The sequence below is a fragment of the Saccostrea cucullata genome, unplaced genomic scaffold (genome assembly GCF_032062105.1).
Source record: "Saccostrea cucullata isolate Sc308-1 unplaced genomic scaffold, CSIRO_AGI_Scuc_v1 ctg186, whole genome shotgun sequence".
NCBI lineage: Eukaryota > Metazoa > Mollusca > Bivalvia > Ostreida > Ostreidae > Saccostrea > Saccostrea cuccullata.
The window spans coordinates 1-18,058 of NW_026926202.1; the positions used below are offsets into that span (position 1 = coordinate 1).

Consider the following 18,058-nt stretch of genomic DNA (forward strand, 5'->3'; position numbering starts at 1 on the left):
CAATAGATGCTGTATACCAAATATGGTTGAAATTGGTTCAGTGGTTTCAGAGAAGAAGTGAAAATGTTCAAATGTTAACACACGACGCACAACGACGAACGAAAACGGATAGCAATAGGTCACCTGAGTTACTCAGGTGACCTAATAAAAGTTTGATATGCATCATAACAGAGTAGATGGTTGCTACTGATTACATTAGAAGATAAGTATCATTAAGAGCAAGCAGCTTGCCATCCACCTCAAAAGTGAGTAGTATTTCAAACAGCCTACATTGTTTTCTTCAAGCCATGTTTGTTTATCAATCTAAAAGTAGTGACGGCGTCACATGATGGATTTATTTAAAAATAGCCATTTTTCTCCTAGCAGGGTAATAAATAATTATAATTTGATAACTTTATAACGCGTTTAATTTTAATGGTGTAATTTACAGTATTTTTGTAACTTTTATTGATAAACAAAATATATAAATTTCCAATCTTATTTAAACTGGCTCAAGTTATAGCGAGTATACTTTAAGTAGACAGCACTTCTACCTTTATGATTACCTCATCTGGAATTTCAAACTCGCTGACAAGTTGCTGTACATTTTCTGGCATTCCCTCCATCCTCACTGATTTTGTTAGAAAACAAGCTTGTTTTGTGCCTGTAAGGAATTGTATTAAAATTTCTGGATAAATTCTTTTGTTAACTTTTGTTTTACATAATCATATTTCTTATTCTATACAGTTAATTCTCGATAAACCGCCACCTTTTGTAAGTTAGAAATCATGGCGGTATAACGAATTTGGCGATGAATTGAATTTCCTATCGTTAAGGAAACAAGAAGTAGAGTTATCCTTCTTAGAAATACCATTTAGCGTTTCTATTCTTATTATTACATGTACATGTATATAAAAACACATTTCTAAATTTGAAAATACTTCAAGTAATTTCTTTGTGTACAATTTCGCTAAAACAAAATTTACAGTTATGAAATAAAGACATGTACATGTGTATGCATGTAAATCTGCACGTCTCATATTGAAGAAAAAAAACATGCTGGGTCGATCGTCGTGATACTAGTATATAGCCAATAGTATGTAAAATGAATTCTTGAATAAATTCATTGTTTATAGCATCATTGTTAATGAAACGTTCACAATTTCTACCGTATAATTATTTTTTAAGCAAACTTTGCATTGTTTGAAGAAGAGATCATCAAAATATTGGCAACCTTTAACAACAACCGCTTTCGTAACAAAATTATTATAACAGTTCATGTTAAAATCATTGTTTATTTAATTCTTATCTAATTATTTAATTGCATGTACCTTGTCTGGCTTTGCATGCTTTACGAGGGAAGCGTCAACCAATTAGCCGCGCTTCACTGACCACATGCACCTGTGGGCGGTATATCGAGATAATTGACACTTAAAAATGGACGTTTGTTGTGAAAACAGGGTGGCGGATGGCGGTATGCGAATTTGGCGTTATAAAGAGAATTTTATATAGCAGGAAAAACGTTCTTGGGAAATCATGGCGGTATTGCAAAAATGGCGATGAATCGAATGGCGATAATTCGAGAATTGACTGTATTTCAAGTTTTTACTAACTGACAAATGAAACATACAGAGATAAAGATTCCTGTGAATAATATAACACCTGTAGTACCTCTACTAACATTGGAAGAATAAGATTGTGAACAAAATTATAGCAGATGAGATATTAGAGACTTAGTCTCTGAAATTAACCTTCAATAAATCTGCAGTTTTTGTTGTAAAGGAAGGCTGGTTTTTCTCTGTAATTGCTTCTTTCCTCTGGTTTAGGAGGGGAGTAAAACCTAGGGTCATCTGCTAGCTCAGGTGGCAATTGTCTTGGTAGGTTACGACTCACCACCCTGCTTTCTTTTACCTTTTCAATCTCAACATCTGAAATTTAATTAATCACATTAAATATCATTAAAAATCTGACATTTAATTGTAAAGTATTACATACTACGATTTGTCAATGGCAAACCTCGAAAATACGCAAGTACATGTATGCTAGTAAAACCTTTATCAGAAATAATCAGAATTTAATTTAGCCTTTCTTTTCTTTTTATGGCTCAGGAGTTCTGACAAAAAGTACACTAACCTTGACCAGAATGGCAGACATCTCACATCACTCTACGGCTCAGACAGCTAGTAATCAATGAAATCTGATTTCAAATGTATAAAAAACAAGAGGGAAAAATGTCATAGCTTACCTTTGAGAGCAGGAGCATTCAAAGGTAGATCCTTGTAAACTAATTTGTCAAATAAAAACTTGAATCTCTTTTTCCTTGATACAAATAATTGTCTTGTAAGCCGCATGATTAATTCAAATCTTCTTTGTCTGCAAAAAAAGAACAATCAATTTATTTAACAAATAAGAAGCCCATGGACCACACCGCTCAGCTAAGCACTTGTTAAGAATAAAAAAAAAACATACTGCATTGTAAAGTTTATAACCACAGGAGTCGGCAGTTTTATCAATAAACCAATGTAAAGATAACCCATGAGCTTCGCGAGCAAAGCAAGCGTTTGCTCGCGAAGCTCACAGGTTATGCTTACATTGCCATTGGTTTATTGATAAAACTGCTCCTGTGGTTTAATTAAATACATGTAAATTATATAGTCAGGGTGGAATGATTTGAACAAACTTGAGGATGTCATATTTCTTTGACTAACCATGGTTTAAGTAGATTGGTCAAGAATATTTTCGTTTACGATTGATCTTCTGTTGTTGCCTCATCCTAACCCCTTTGGGTCATGATTTGACCAAACTTGATTCTACACCACTAGAGATAATCCGAGATTCCTCTGACTCTAACCCCTGCTTTTATATTGTGGCTTGTGCAGAATCTCCCCTGCACATGTCACAATATTAAAGCAGGGGTTAGAGTAAGAGGAATCTCGGATTATACTGGAGGATACCTTCACCAGGTCCAGTCCAAAGACTATTTCTACCTACGTAGCTATTAATAGCTACCTAGGTATTAATAGCTACCCAAAGTAGCTATTTTTACCTACTTTTTATATTTTCTGCATTTTGTGGCCAAATGACCAAACGGCACAACATGGTGAACAAAATTTTTTGATACAGTCACAGTAATGATGAATATGACAAAAATTTTGGCCAAAAAATGAAAACTTCATATATTATCAATTTTGCATAGAAACTAATGTAAAATTGCCGATTCAGGAAGTAATCATTTTTTGGCCAAATTTTGTCATATTCATCATCAGTGTGACCGTATAAAAAAATATGGTATTCACCATGTTGCGCCGTTTTGTCTTTTGGTCGCAAAATGCAGAAATTATATAAAGTAGGTAAAAATAGCTACTTTTGGTAGCTTTAAATACCTAGGTAGCTATTACTAGCTACGTAGGTAGAAATAGTCTTTGGACTGGACCTGATGAATGTGACCAATCATGGCTTAGTTAATACTTGAATTTATAATTTTATTGGTTTATTACAGTTTCATCTGAGGTTTGATGCAGACTTCAATTTAATTACCTTCAACATTTATTCAGCATTGAATATGTTTGAATAAACGATTTCTTTGTATGAGCATGCTGTTCTTTAATGAGGAAATTCGAGTTAAAAGACGATAGAGAGAACTTATTAGTTTGGATTAACATAGGACGTCAATTTAAACTACACAAAATTCATAAAATAAAAGTATTTCTTATCTTACCAAGATATCAATGATAAATTGTAGAAAATAGTTTTGTCAGTGTTTCCTTTCGAATTCGCTGTCCATTTTTTTCTCTCGATTCTTCTCGAGATCGAGATCTCCGTTTTACAACGACGGGTACCTGACCGTTTCGTCTTTGAGCCTGTTAGACCCGGGGTGGGGGGTGGGGGGTAATATTTTATGTGTACGAAGACTGAGTGAATTAAATATTAATTCGTTGATCTATTTTTTTCTGAAATTCTTATTTTTTTATTCTATTAATGATTTGATCTGATCATATATATTTTTTTGTAATTTATAATAGTACATATATATAGTCTGCTTTAGGTCAAATTTGTAGCCATGGTAACCCCACCATATGGAGCTCATAAACTTGAATAATATTGAGATATTGTAAAGCTATTACATCGTTAGATCCAAGAGTGCCTGTCTGGACTACTTTCATATTTCACAGGTGTATTCCTTGTCAGAGAGGCCTAAAATTAATTGTCCCCTGCTTTCTCGAAAGCGAGGGGACATTAAATCTCATTCATCTGTCCATCCGTCAGTCTGTCCGTCCATTAAAAAAACTTTAACCTTGCCCATAACTTTTGATTTTAATTTGATATGTATTCCTTGTAACAAGACATTTTTTGGGCACCACCATATTTGACCCTAAAGTAACCGTCTAGGGGGTGTGCTTTACAAAATATTTATTAACATCCAACATATATACAAACACAATCACAGTGGGTTCTGGCCCGGGTCGACTCCTCACTCTGCTGCTGTCCCAGACACTTCCTGTCCGCTCGGCATCCAGGTGTAGAAGAGAGGGAGTGTGACTATCCCGCCATCTGAGGTAATACAGACAGTAAGTCGTACCACAGGACAGTCGCACAGATACTACACTCCCCCATGTTTTCTTTGAAAGGCTGGAGTCTACCACAGGAAAGAGGGTCCGGAACCATCTCCATCGTCGGGGCGCTATAAACACCCTCCCGGGCTAACTGCCCAAGAATAACAAGTGCCGGAGCAAGCTCCAGTCTAAACCACCACAAGGATTTACACAAATTTACCAGGTGGTATGTCCGGGATAATTCTGAGATTACCTCCTACAACTCCTGTTTAACATTCACCGAGTGGGCCAAGGTCACCAGGCCAACTTACAACTCAGAAACTGACAAAACTTACACCATCAGGCTCTTGAGGGCAATCTTGCCCTCCGGCGTCGCCCACGCCTCCGCCTGGATCTGTACAAGCGACAAGTACTTTTCTCCTCTGGTGGCGAATCAACAGACGACCAGGGACTGCCTGAATCATACGGGGATGTCCCCATTTCTGCAACATGGTCCTTGGTGACCTCTACCTCTGGGGTTGGGCCCCTGCCCACACAACATGGTAATCCCCAAGAAACATGACCATAGACCACCTTATTGAAAGAAGGTTGGGCTGGTCCTGGGGATAGTGTTTTGACACCGATATCCTCTATGGCAGAATCCAAGAGGAACTCCTTCATCATCTCTACTCCAGGGTGTGGTATACCCAGTGTACTTCCAGGATGGGTCAGAGGCACCACAATACCAAAGTCCCTCACTAAACGGGGAACAGACATACGCCTGTCTGCCTCAACTAGTGGGCCTCCTGTAAAGGTCACTCCTTCCTCTGGAATACCACCAGACCTCCTGAACACCACCTTTATGGCCTCATCCCCCAGAGTAAGGGTACACAGAGTGACAGGCCCCACTATAAATCCTTCCAACTCGGTGTTTTCTCCGGCCTGTCTCATGGTTACATATTCCAAGATTGGGGGCTTAGGTTCCAGCTGATCATACATCTTGGTCGACAACAAGCTGACCTCTTCTTCTCCAATCCCACTGCCATGGGTGACCTGGGATTACCCATCCCTGCAGGCGACCTCAGATCAACATTACATGGGTCCATCCTCCCCAGGTCTTGGGGTTCATCACCAACCATGGCTGGTCCAAACGGCTCCAGAGTGGTGTGGGGAGTTACAGTCCCCACTTCCTCTTCCATGGTGACCACTTCCTCCTCAGCCAAGCAAAGCAACGGTGATGGTGGCATCCCAAATTGATCTTTCAGCCTGCGGCGCTTGTGCCGGTGCCGCACACAGGAGCGGGGAACACTGATCCCCAACTCCTTGGAATCCGACCTAGGGAATGTCTCCACAGGGAGTCCTCCCATACTGGTCCCACTCCTTTGCCCGTCAGTAGCCACTGTCTTCCCTGCAGCTCGGGTGGGGCAATCTCTACGGGAGTGCCCCACCTCTCCACACTTGAAACAAACAGCAGGCTTCCGGTTCCGCTCCGTCCATCTACGTGATGGGGTACCACTCCTCTGATGTTTCTGAAGGGAGGCAGCTTCCCTCTGCCTAATCAACTCCTCGAGTTTCTCTATCCTGCTCCGGAGGGCTGCGAGCTCCTCCACAGCAACAACATTTACTCTCCCGGGATCAGTCTGCTTCATGTCATGAGCAGAATCCAGCTTTCTTACTTCCCTTGATGGCTTCGGCCTGTGACGCCGGGAGTGCTGGTAGTATTGCATGCGCTCCACAGCTTCCTCCACTGTCAGGGGAAGCCCATCAAGTGCGTAAATACCAGCATCTCTATCCTCAGCTCCATAGCATAGCCGAGGTATAGCGTGAGTGTGCACATCAGGCACACTGGGGAAGGCTCGTGTTGCCAAAGTCAGGACCTTGTCGGCCCACTGATGAAGTGACTCCCCAGGGTTCTGGCTGGCAGACTGGAAGTTAAGTTGATGAGTGAGATCGGGGGCAGAGGAGCCAAAACGCTTCTCAAATCTCTGCAAGATCTCACCTAGGCGGAGCTGGCTACTGGTTTCTAACAGCAAGGTATAATACTCGCTTGCTGCCCCTTCAAGGGAAAAACAGAACTGGTCATGCTGCTCCTCCTCAGTCCACAGCTGACTGCGAGACAACCTCACAAACTTATGCAAAAATGCCTTCCAGCTGGTCTTACCATCATACCTAAGGTCCTTATACCTGGGCTTACTCCCAGCAGCTGCCCTACTGGTGTTCTTTGCAGGTGTATTAAAGCTGCTATCCTGTTGGGCCGGGGCAGGGACAGCTAGGCTGACTAGCATAGTGTCCCAGCTTGGCTGTACCATGCACATGTGCTATCCTCTCCCACTCCCTTCCAAAATGGCAGGTTGGGGTATCGAGATAGGCAGGACTACAAGTCGATGACATGGGGACACTATGATGCTGTGATTCACTGGGCATAGTCATACCTAGGTGTGAGGTTTGAATATCCTCACCTCGGTACCATAGGGATTGGGAGTGATCGGGCAGTGGGGGTTGGGCATGTCCACCCTCAGTATTCACCAAGTCTCGGATAAAGGTAGTGTGTGGCATTGAGGTCCGGGGTTGAAAATCATCCCCAGGAAACGAGGACACATTAAAGTCCGCGGGTCCAGGCTGGGTTTGTACGGACAAAGGGTTCCAGGTGAGTCCTAAAGGGTAAACAGGCCTCTGATCATACTCAGAAGTGAGCTGTGCAGGCCTAACAGGCTGTTGATTGGCAAACAGTGCATGTTTTGGAGGGGCGGGGTCAAGCGAGTGGGTTATACCCTCACCAAAGCTTGGTCTAACTCCTATGTCCCCCAGGTTAGCTGTGTCTCCCACATGGACAGGTTGGCTACTAGCTGAGAGCACATGACCTACAAAATACCGATGTTCTAAACCTAAGCTCAAGGGAACCTCACTGTATTCATACCTAGGTGGGCTACAACCCACAGTGCTGCCAGGTGAGCCACACCTACACAGGCTACATAAAGAGGACTCCAAGGAATCACTGGTCATCATCCCTGGTGAGCTACATTGGGGCTGGGCAAACCTGAACTCTCTCCTTGACATACCATGTAACACACTACCCTCCCCACAGGGGATGCCCGAATGCAGGCCAGGCATAGGTGTAGAGGGACCCCCCAGGGGCAACCCCCCTCCCATGTGACCTGACATTGACTGAGCAAAAGGTGTGTGACGGGAGGCAATATGTTCGCTCCCGTTATAAACATATGGTGAATAACCCCCTCCCCCGGGAAAACCATACACACTACATGGAATACGGGGGTTAAATCTGTTGGACTGCATGACACTATTGATAGCCGGGCGTGTGTCCAGGCCTAAAGCCAACACGGCCTCCTCAACAGACATATCCATAAGAAATGTCACAAATAATCAAGTAAAATCAGAGACAATATTTACAAATCAATTCCAAAATTCGATTCAAGAAAAATACATGAAAAATCAACATGTGCTCTCACGTACCTAGCAGCACCAAAAATGGCGGCTAAAATCGATGCCTATAAAAAATACCTGACAGCAGTACGGGAATCTCCGGGCCCCATGAATTGGGCGCCAGTAAAGTAACCGCATAGGGGGTGTGCTTTACAAAATATTTATTAACATCCAATGTATATACAAACACAATCACAGTGGGTTCTGGCCCGGGTCGACTCCTCGCTCTGCTGCTGTCCCAGACACTTCCTGTCCGCTCGGCATCCAGGTGTAGAAGAGAGGGAGTGCGACTATCCCACCATCTGAGGTAATACAGACAGTAAGTCGTACCACAGGACAGTCGCACAGATACTACAACCCTTTGACCTTGGAGTGTGACCCACTTTAAAGTTTTAAATTTTACTTTGGTCATAACTTTTGAACGGTAGACATTAGAGCTTTCATATTTCACATATGTATTCTTTGTGGCAAGTCCTTTCATTGAATACCAACAACTTTGACCTTTTGACCTTGGAGATTTCCATACTTATGGAAAAACTTTAACCTTTGCCATAACTTTTAAACATCAAAGGCTAGCCCTTTCATACTTCACGTATTTAATCCTTGTGACAAGACCTTTCATTGGATAACAAGAACTTTGACCCTCAGACCTTGACCTTGGAGTTTGACCTACTACTTAAAAACTATAACCTTGGCCATAACTTTTGAAGGGTTAGGGCTAGGGCATTCACACTCCAAATATTTCATCCTTGTGGCAAAGCCTTTCATTTGATATCAAGAACTTTGACCCTCTGACCTTGACCTTTGAGTTTAACCTACTTTATAAAAACTTTAACCTTGGCCATAACTATTGAACGGTAAAGGCTAGGGCTTTCATACCCCACAAATGTAATCCTTGTGACAAGACCTTTCATAAGAAACTAACAATTTTGACCCTTTGACCTTGGAGTTTGACCTTCCTTTCAAAAACCTATCCTTGGCCATAACCTTTGAACAGGTGGTGCTAGGGCTTTCATGTTTCACAATCGTATGTCTTGTTAGAAGACCCTACTTTGGGTAACAATATATTTAATTTGCATTTCAGAAAAGTTTGATCTTCGCTAAGTTGCCATACGGTGTCATTACTGTTAAACAAACACATCTTGTTCATTATAACTTTTGACTGAGAAGAGATAGGGCTTCATATTTGACATGTGCATTACCTGTGACAGGATATTTCCAAGCATGCTATGATTTCTGACTCCTTGACCTTCAGGATTGACCTTATTTTTTAAAAATTCAACTTCGGTGATATTTTCTAAATGATACAATGAAGCGCATTGAAGTGGTTAAATTTCCCGTTTAAATGGAACGTTTTGAGCTATCTTTAGAACATTGATTGTCATACAATGACACGCCCATTTCTTTAGAAAGTAAAAATCGGTCAAATGGTTCATTCGAATACCTGTAGAACAGGTATTCCATAAATATAATATCCAATCAAATTGACAGTCTACATAAACACACAGCAAGCACGTGTTCGACCAATACATGTGTTAATAATTGGAAACTCCAATAAACATGATAAGTTCATAATTATGTACAAATTCATTGCAATACATGTTTCACAGAAGCTGGAACACTCTAAATCTCTCTTATAACTTTAAGAATATCCATTTTGGTGTATCTCATGTTGATTGTCGCAATGTGTAGGGTATCGTAAAACATTACGACGAATATTTCTTGTTCGTTTCTAAAGAAATGGGCGTGTCATTCTGTTATAATTGACGTTCAAAACATGACTCAGAACGTTTCATCCAAACAGAAAATTTTACCACTTCAGTGCGCTTCATTGTATATGATAAGTACATATTCATATTTGACACAATATGTAATAAAAAAATGACATCTCACCCACAAAGACACCGGCCAAAAGTGAGGGACCAGAATTCTTTGAATTTGCTTGTTTACTTTGACCTTGACCATCGAGTTTGATCTTGTTGAAAACATTCATTTTTGTCATAACTTTTGAAGGGTTTATCCTATGGCCTTCGTATCTAAAGTTTGACCTTTGTTTGGATACCAATATTTTTCACTTCATGTCGCCTGTGTGGCACAATGTTAAAGCGTCTGCTCTAGAGTCCCGCAGTGTTGATCCTTACGTTGCAGGTTCAAATCCCACTGTGGGATGTGGAAACTGGTCCTTTGGCAATCTAATTAAAATTAAATGTTATAGATCCGCTCGCATACTCACTACACTAAAATCTAACATCCTACTGAGGGTGACAAATCAGAGGTCAAACGTTATCAAACAATCAAATCGTCACCTGCAAAATCATTGTATATTGTTGAACCAAATAAGTCTAGAGTTGTTCCGAATTTGACCTCTGACTTGACCCTCTATCATTCAGGGATGTTGTTAGATGTTAGTGTAGCAAGTATGCAAGCAGATCTAACACCTAATTTTAATTAGATTGGTCCTTTGGATGAAACCCTATAAGCCGAGGTCCCGTAGGTGCTGGCAAGAAAAAGATCCCTCCCTGCAGTGCTCAATGGCCCTAATTGCCGAGTATAGGACAAAATTTGCAGCTCTCCACCGGCAAGTGGTGGCATCTCCATATGTGTGAAAAATTCTCAAGAGGGACGTTAAACAATGTACAATTAATCAATCGTGACCTTGGATTTTCATCTACTTTTGAGACACTTTTACACTTGTCCATGATCTGCCATATGAGGGCATCAATGATTTACAAACTGTCATCTTGTTAATTCTGTGAAGACCTTTTCATTGTTGCACCATTAAATGAATTGCCATTGTTAAGGTCTTCCGTTTCAACATAAGACCTTATTATTCTATTGTTTCTTTTCAACTTTTCTTTAATATTATTATTCTTCTTACCGATTTTGTGCAGGCGATTTCTCGCAAATATGTTGATGGATTTTCATGAAACTTTCAGCATTGATGACAAATTATGTGAACTTAAGGTGTTTTTTTTTTTATTTGATGACGTCACTTCCAGTCGTGAGTTATTCAAGATTTTCTCTTTTTTTCATTAAAATTTTGTCTGTCCCATTTCTCAAAAACGATCAAAGATTCAGTCATGAAACTTTCTGTGACAATAGTTCTTGATCAGTACATTTGCACCTGGGGTTTGGAGTTTTTCATCAGTACTTCCGTTGTCCACGGGAAGTAGTTTAAAAATGTGCTTTTTTGAAAAATTTTCATTTTTAAATGGTTATATGATAGACATAAAAGGTGTCTGAGATCAAGTCATTTTGTTTTCACCAGAAGTTCGGTCTAAAAACTGGAAATTGGGTCTTAGAAATCAGAAGTTGTTCAAAAATGCGTTTTTTTCATTGAAACTTAGAGAAGTCATGAACACACTCATTGTGGAATTTTTAGTTGTTTCGAGCACTTCCTGTCACACCAGAAGTAACTGAAAGAGAACCGGAAATGAATAAATATTTAAAAATCTTACTTTTTATGTGTCTTGATAACATATTTTGAATAATTTAAGCACTTATCTTATCTATCTTTACTTGTTCCTCCATCTTTAAGTGGAACTTTTAACGTCAAAATCGTAAATCGGACGGAAGACCTACTCATTGCTTTGCAACGAACTCGGCTCTAGTTATTATTATTTTTATTATAAAATTCTGAATAGCGCTAAATATAATATTAATGCTTTCATACCATTAATATGACAAAACATGGTTTTTCTGTTCTTAAGAAAAAGAGTTTTTCCCCTTCAAACTCTTATGTAAAACATTGATGCCCAACCCTACCCATATGGGTCATAATTTGAACAAACTTGAATCCAAATTATGTAATGAACTGGTTAATTCCTATAAGTTTAACTTAGCCCAGTGATCTTGAGAGGAAGATTTTTAAAACATCCACCAAATTTCAATTATTATCAACTGATATCCCCTCGAACAAGAGCATGGCCTTTCATTTGTCTATTGCCCAAGGATATTTTGTGGCAAGTTTGATTGAAATTGGCCCAGTGGTTCAGAAAATGTCAGGTGAGCAAAAAATAAAGGAACTGAAGTATGAGAAAAACCAGCTACTTGCTTGCACTGGTTATGCAACCAATATTTATGGCAATTAAGGCACAGTAAATATTCCTTTAAGTAGATGCTTTCTATTAATTGTTTATTAAAAAATCTGATTAACCGGTAATCTGAAATGTTGAGAGATTAATAAAGTGCCATGCCACAGCATGATATGCCCATCAAAAAATTACAATGATCTTAAACAGTTTAGAGTGCAAGAAAATCATGTCAACCTTGATTCTAAGATTTACATAATTTTCCCATTCCTTAAAATAGTTGTTTACCCATCCCGTTACGTAGGCATTAATAGCCCATTATGATTAATTATAACAAATATTACATCATAGATAGATTTCTATACTAGTTGTTTTAGACCTTGTCAAATGCCTACCATATTAAACAATATCAAATTAGTGTTAACAACTTAATCTATACCAAATTAATTTTGAAAATAAAAGGCCATCAAATACATAAGCTATAAACTGATCAAAATTTCTTCCGTCTCATTCCCAAAGGATACAGATAAGACTGCTTGATCAGAGATGCTCTAAAGAAATGATTGAGACAGCTAGCCTTCATACATTGAACTCATTAATCAATCTTTGATTGGATGCTTGTCTGCTCATTATTACCAAGAGATGAATCAATCTGCACTATCTATCAAAAACATTTGATTTTTTAAAACATTTAAAATACTCCATAATTTTTTTTTTTTTTTTTTTTTTTTGAGATTTAATGCCCATAATATCAGATTAATTTATTATGCAATATCAATTAAAACTCCAAGGCTAGCCAACAAGAGCTATTTTTTGATCCAACAGGTTGACCCATTTGCCCAACTCCCAAGGGATATAGATAACACCTGCTTCATCAGAGATGCTCTACCAGTTAGCTCCTCAAGCTAGACTCATTAATTTCTCTCTAATTTGACTTGCAATTTTCTGTTATCAAAATTCTTCTTGAGCAGTGCTTGATATGGGAGCAGTGGAATTTCTCTAACATACATTATATTTGTTATAGATTGCTGTCAAATATATGCTGAAAAAAATAAGTATTTCTTGATTTAACACTTTTTTTTATAAAGATAGTGCAATACTCTTACATTTTTGAGGGATGTGTAAATGAATAGTAAAAAGACACTTTTTTTTTTTAAAATTTCACTTAAATTAAAGGTCATAGTGACCTTGAAACAGGTCATGACACACCTTCTACCTAAGATGCATAAAGTGGCCAAGTTTGATGATTCTAATACTTTTCTAGCGATGGGCCAGAAGGGATTTTCCATATTTGGCTATAACTTCTCAATTAAACGTCAGAGTGACCTACTTTTTGTGTGTGACACACCTTCTACCCAAGATGTATCATCTGACAAAGTTTGATAACTCTAGGCCTTATAGTATTAAAGTTACGAGCCGGACACGAGATTAGCTAACAGACGGACGGACAGCAGGACGGACACAAATCCTATAACATAATATGTCCCATCTTAAGACGGCCGTATAAAAAAAGTTGCCTTATCTGATTGTACGTCAATGTTCCATCTCCTTTATTATATAGGGCTGTCTGATCCTTCTTGTGTAAATTACAATCACAAAACAGAACATTTCAACATTTATAAAATTAAATAATAAAACAACTTAAAATTATTTACATTTTCTACCACAAAAAAGCATATCAGTGGTCATATACAGGTGATATCACAGTCCTCATGTTAAACATTGGGTTTTTATCTGGCACATAAATGTTCAATTAGAAAATTGACTGCATGCAGTTATTCTAACAAGAGAAATTAATAAAAACATGTAAAATTAAAAAAAAAGTTTTGGCAGGACCTTTATCATCCAAAGGACAAACTCAAAGCAGCCAATGACTACACTAACCCTGAATATAAAATGACAGAATACTGGAACACAAAGGAGAAAATGTCTTGAATACAATAAAAAATCAGAGGAAGATAAAATGACCTTCACTTAATTTCTGTGAATAAACTGAATATGCTTACATACACACATATGCAAATAATAGACAGATTCAAGTACATTTGCATCAGAGCTTACATTAAAGTCATTTAAACATAATAAATTGTACTGTCCAATCCACACAAGAAACCTTGTCCTCACCTTGTCTAGTTGTCCTATTGAAAGGGACATGATCATTTATTTGAACAAATTTTATTAGTTGATCTAATAACCACAAAACATCCGAAAAATTATCCATCAGAAAGAGACCAAAAAATCTTAATAATAACTTGAAGATATTTTTCGGACATATTCACTACATTAGCTCCCTGCTACTTACGTTTTTTTTTTTAAATAAGACCTAGAGCCAAATAAGAATGATACCAAACAGATATAAAATAGTTCTAAGACATGATTTCAAATAAATAATCAATCCATATTTTGGAGTGCAATACAGAAATAATGCAAAAAATATGTCTGCAAGATGGCCAAGACTAAAACCAGAAGAAGAATTCTTATGTAAATCAGAACAGTCTGCTTGCTTAAGTAGATTCACTCAGTTTGAACACACAATGTCTTAAGTTCATTTCCAGCCATCAAATTCCTCTGTAGATGTTATTCTGGGATGTTTGGCAAAAATTTCTTTTATCAAGCGTTTACATTCTTGTTTTGCTGAAAGTAGAAAATCTAGAAATAAACAATCAGATAACAGCTAATTTATGGATGAAATCAATATTTTTAAAAATCTTAATAAGTATGAAATCATGTTACAGTAAAACTCGTTTAGTGCGAACACAGACACTGCGAATTCACAGATATAGTGAAGTCATCTTGGATCCCCAGCTATGTAAATTTAAAGAATTTCTAATACGGTTATAACGAATTACGGATATAGCGAAATAATTTCAAAGGTCCCAGCGACTTCGTTATAACAAAGTTTTGCTGTACAAAAGATAATATTAAGGTGTGTAAATTCTGTCATTCATATACTGTGAAAGTACTTTTTTCTATGGGGTCATGACTCTGAACATCAAATCAAAAATTCGATTTAATCTACAGGTAGTTCTAAAATAACACTAATTTCTAGGAATGCAATTGAACAACTGGACTTAAAATTGAATGCCATCAGCTCAGGTGAGCTAATAATACAATAATATAAGATAAAGTCCTTAACTCCTCTTCAATGAGAGGCCTTGTATTCCTTACCCTGATCTTCAGTACCAGATACAGACTGCACCTTGTGAGACAGCATCCTGGCCATAGTTTTGAAGATGTCCTACAAATATGTCACAAAGACTCTTTGAAACGCAATTAATTTTAGTTTGATTTAAATGGAAATCAACATCTACAGTGACACACATGTATAGAATTTGATTCAGTGCTCGCACTCAATCTGTAGCCTCATGATTCATGGATTCTGTAATAACTGGTTAAACACTATTTCTCTATGAAAAAAAAAAACTAATATAGTGTAGAAACACAAATTTTCGTGGGGATAAAATTTCGTTGATTGGTCATCTAAATAGTTTTGATAGCATTAAATTTTGTTGTTTTGAAAGTAACCCTATTCAATATATAGTCATATAAAATTTCATGTGGGATTTAATTTTGTAGATAATTGTTAACAATAAAATAAATGAATTCAAATTTAATCTTCTACAAATATTTGTGCTTTTACAGTATGTAAAATCTACGTTTACCACTTAAAAATAGTAGCCTAATCCCTTATCAAGCTTATCTTAATTGGTAAGTACATGTATAGCAAGAGACCAGTGTTTGAAATAATCATGCGCCTGACTGTTCGAGACGCACAAATTTTATCACGGGCGAACAGATTAGCATGTATTGATGCCCGGCTGGACGTGTAAAATTTTTTCATAAATTAAAATTAAGATATTTCATAAAACTCTTTTAAATCAACTTATACTACTGGTTGCAAAGAGTTATAAGCAAACATGTAGAATTCTTCAGCCTATAGGATCAGGATCCAATATATAGTGAACTGGCCCCATTCACATTGCTGCTAAAACAAACTTATAAAAGACAATTATTTTTTGGGGGGGCTGGTACATTTGGGTAGGACTGACAACTTTCACTAGCAATCAGCCCTGCACATCTACCTAATTTTACAGTGAGTTAAAAACAATGCAAGAGACCTATGATTAACCTTAGCCTGATTTCATCAGATTTTCAAAAGATTTTCATGTTCACATGAAAAAAAATGTTACTCCATAATATTACCAAATTTTAATTTTAAGTGTCACATCACGGGAGTACTTTATTATATGTGGCAAGTATGATTTACATGGCCTTGTAATTATGATACACTACATCAGTAGGCTTTCAAATAATTTTCATCCTTTCTGACCTCACGGTTCTAGAGAAGATTTTTATATTTTTTGCCTATTCTGGATTATCCCCCTTGTAATGAAGCTTGAGTCTTAACTTTGACAATCCAGTTATCCCCTTTACCTAAGGGGTTCTTTAAACCTTCATATTGGACCCAAGAAATTTACATAATTTACAGTAAGACCTATTATGCAATGCATTGCCATTACCTTAGAGACAATGTGCCCGTCCTTGTAATATGGAGATAAGTATCGCACCACCAGATCAGCTGTCTGTTTGACATGGCTGCTTGACGAAAGAGGTTTGTCAAGCTTTTTTCTTTTGACTTCTTGAGTTGCCTATAAAAATTGAATACAAATAATTTGATTGAAAATTATTTCTTTTAACTTGATTACTTAATTTTAAGAATGTTATTTTCAGTTCAGTTCTTCATTCCTTAGGAATAGTTGTATTAGTTTGAAGACACTTGGTCTTCGAGAGTAGTATTGATGAACTTGTTTCTTAAATAGTGAAAACCATGAAAAACCGGACAAATGAATAAAAACTGAAAGTCATCTTCAATATCATTCAAATTACAAAGATCACATTTCCTATTATTATTCCTTATTAAGTTCTCATATCTTCCAGTTTCAATCTTTAAATTAAAGCATCACTTAATTAAGAATGTTGACAGTTATAGAGATTTTTCTCTCATATATTTTTGCCATTCATGTATTTAAGTGATTGCTCAAAGAAGGAAATCCACACTACGACTATGAGTATGATGGCCAAGGGGAAGTAGTATGGAGGCAAAATATGTCACAGGAAAAATATCTACTAGTATATTATCTCTACAAAATTACAAACAGCTTATCAAAGGAAATGCAATCATGATTTTCTTCATCCACAGATTTGTTCTAAATTCATACCTCTTCTCCTGGACTGGCATGTCTTTTTAAGTCTTTCTGGGAGAACTTCTTCTCACTAGCTTTAGCACCAGAAGTGACACTTGGTTTAACAACATTTTCTGATGTTTCCTGGTGAGCATTATTTATAATATCCTTTTCTTCTGATTTCTTGGCCCGTTCAAAGAAATAAGTTATTTTGGGGACAGGTGGCTTGTTAAATGCCTTGGGAATGGAAGATGATGACTTGCTTTTATTGTTATTGAAAACATTACTATTGTTAACTAATTCACTTGCTTTAAGAAACTGAGTACTAAATTTTGTAGAGTCGTTAGGCTCTTTTCCATCTGGTACAGGACTAGAAGTCTTGCCATTTTCAGATTTACAAGAAATTCCATTTGTTGTATAATTAGTAGCAGAGTACGGATTTGAAAGATTTGGCAATGAAGATGATGGTGAACTGCTCTTCATTAGAGAACTTGCTTTGACAAATGTTGAGCCTAATTCTGGATAGTCCTTTTCCACTGGGTCATAGAAGATACAGGATTCTGGTGTTGGGGAGCCTTGCATTGCCGTCTTGTCTGGTGTCTCACTAACTAGGTCATCACAGTTATTCTGGTTCTCATTTCTAGGAACCAGACAACTGTGAAGTTCTTTTGAACCTGTGCACTTCTTAATGTCATTAATGGTCTTCATAATTGAGGCTTTATACACATTGGCCAACTTGTTAGCCTTCAGCACATCATATTCAATGTCAATGGCACAGGTCTTAGGAATGTAGTCAGATGCAGCCAGTTTTGTTGGTATATCTACATAGTATCCAATGTAGTTATTCTTCAAGGCCTCTTCTATCATTCCCAGGCAGTGTTCTCTTATCTGC

General features: G+C 37.6%; 2 protein-coding genes across 2 annotated transcripts in view; both read right to left on the minus strand.

Annotated features, from left to right (window-relative positions):
- Positions 1–497: 497 nt before the first annotated feature.
- On the minus strand, positions 498–3,848 carry LOC134271077 (large ribosomal subunit protein mL37-like). Its single transcript, XM_062753335.1, has 4 exons — positions 3,698–3,848; positions 2,225–2,352; positions 1,731–1,907; positions 498–643 (listed from the first exon to the last, which is right to left on the minus strand). Exons 2-4 carry the CDS (start codon positions 2,328–2,330, stop codon positions 513–515), a joined length of 414 nt encoding a protein of 137 aa, XP_062609319.1. The 5' UTR covers positions 2,331–2,352; positions 3,698–3,848; the 3' UTR covers positions 498–512.
- A 9,668-nt stretch (positions 3,849–13,516) lies between these two features.
- Positions 13,517–18,058, minus strand: part of LOC134271078 (ATP-dependent DNA helicase Q5-like) — a 30,957-nt gene continuing 26,415 nt past the window's right edge. Inside the window, exons 10-13 of the mRNA XM_062753336.1 lie at positions 17,203–18,054; positions 16,504–16,632; positions 15,152–15,221; positions 13,517–14,617 (exon numbers count right to left, since the gene is read on the minus strand). Of these exons, the coding sequence (XP_062609320.1) occupies positions 14,529–14,617; positions 15,152–15,221; positions 16,504–16,632; positions 17,203–18,054 (1,140 nt within the window). The 3' untranslated portion in view covers positions 13,517–14,528. The remainder of the gene's footprint in view (positions 14,618–15,151; positions 15,222–16,503; positions 16,633–17,202; positions 18,055–18,058) is intronic.

What these genes read in the sequence shown, in the direction of transcription:
- LOC134271077 (XM_062753335.1), bottom strand. Translation starts at nt 2,330, where the DNA reads ATGCGGCTTACAAGACAATTATTTGTATCAAGGAAAAAGAGATTCAAG. An exon ending in GAATGCTCCTGCTCTCAAAG is followed by an intron (nt 1,908 to 2,224) that starts GTAAGCTATGAC and finishes ATTAAATTTCAG; the next exon opens with ATGTTGAGATTGAAAAGGTA. An exon ending in AAACTGCAGATTTATTGAAG is followed by an intron (nt 644 to 1,730) that starts GTTAATTTCAGA and finishes AATTCCTTACAG; the next exon opens with GCACAAAACAAGCTTGTTTT.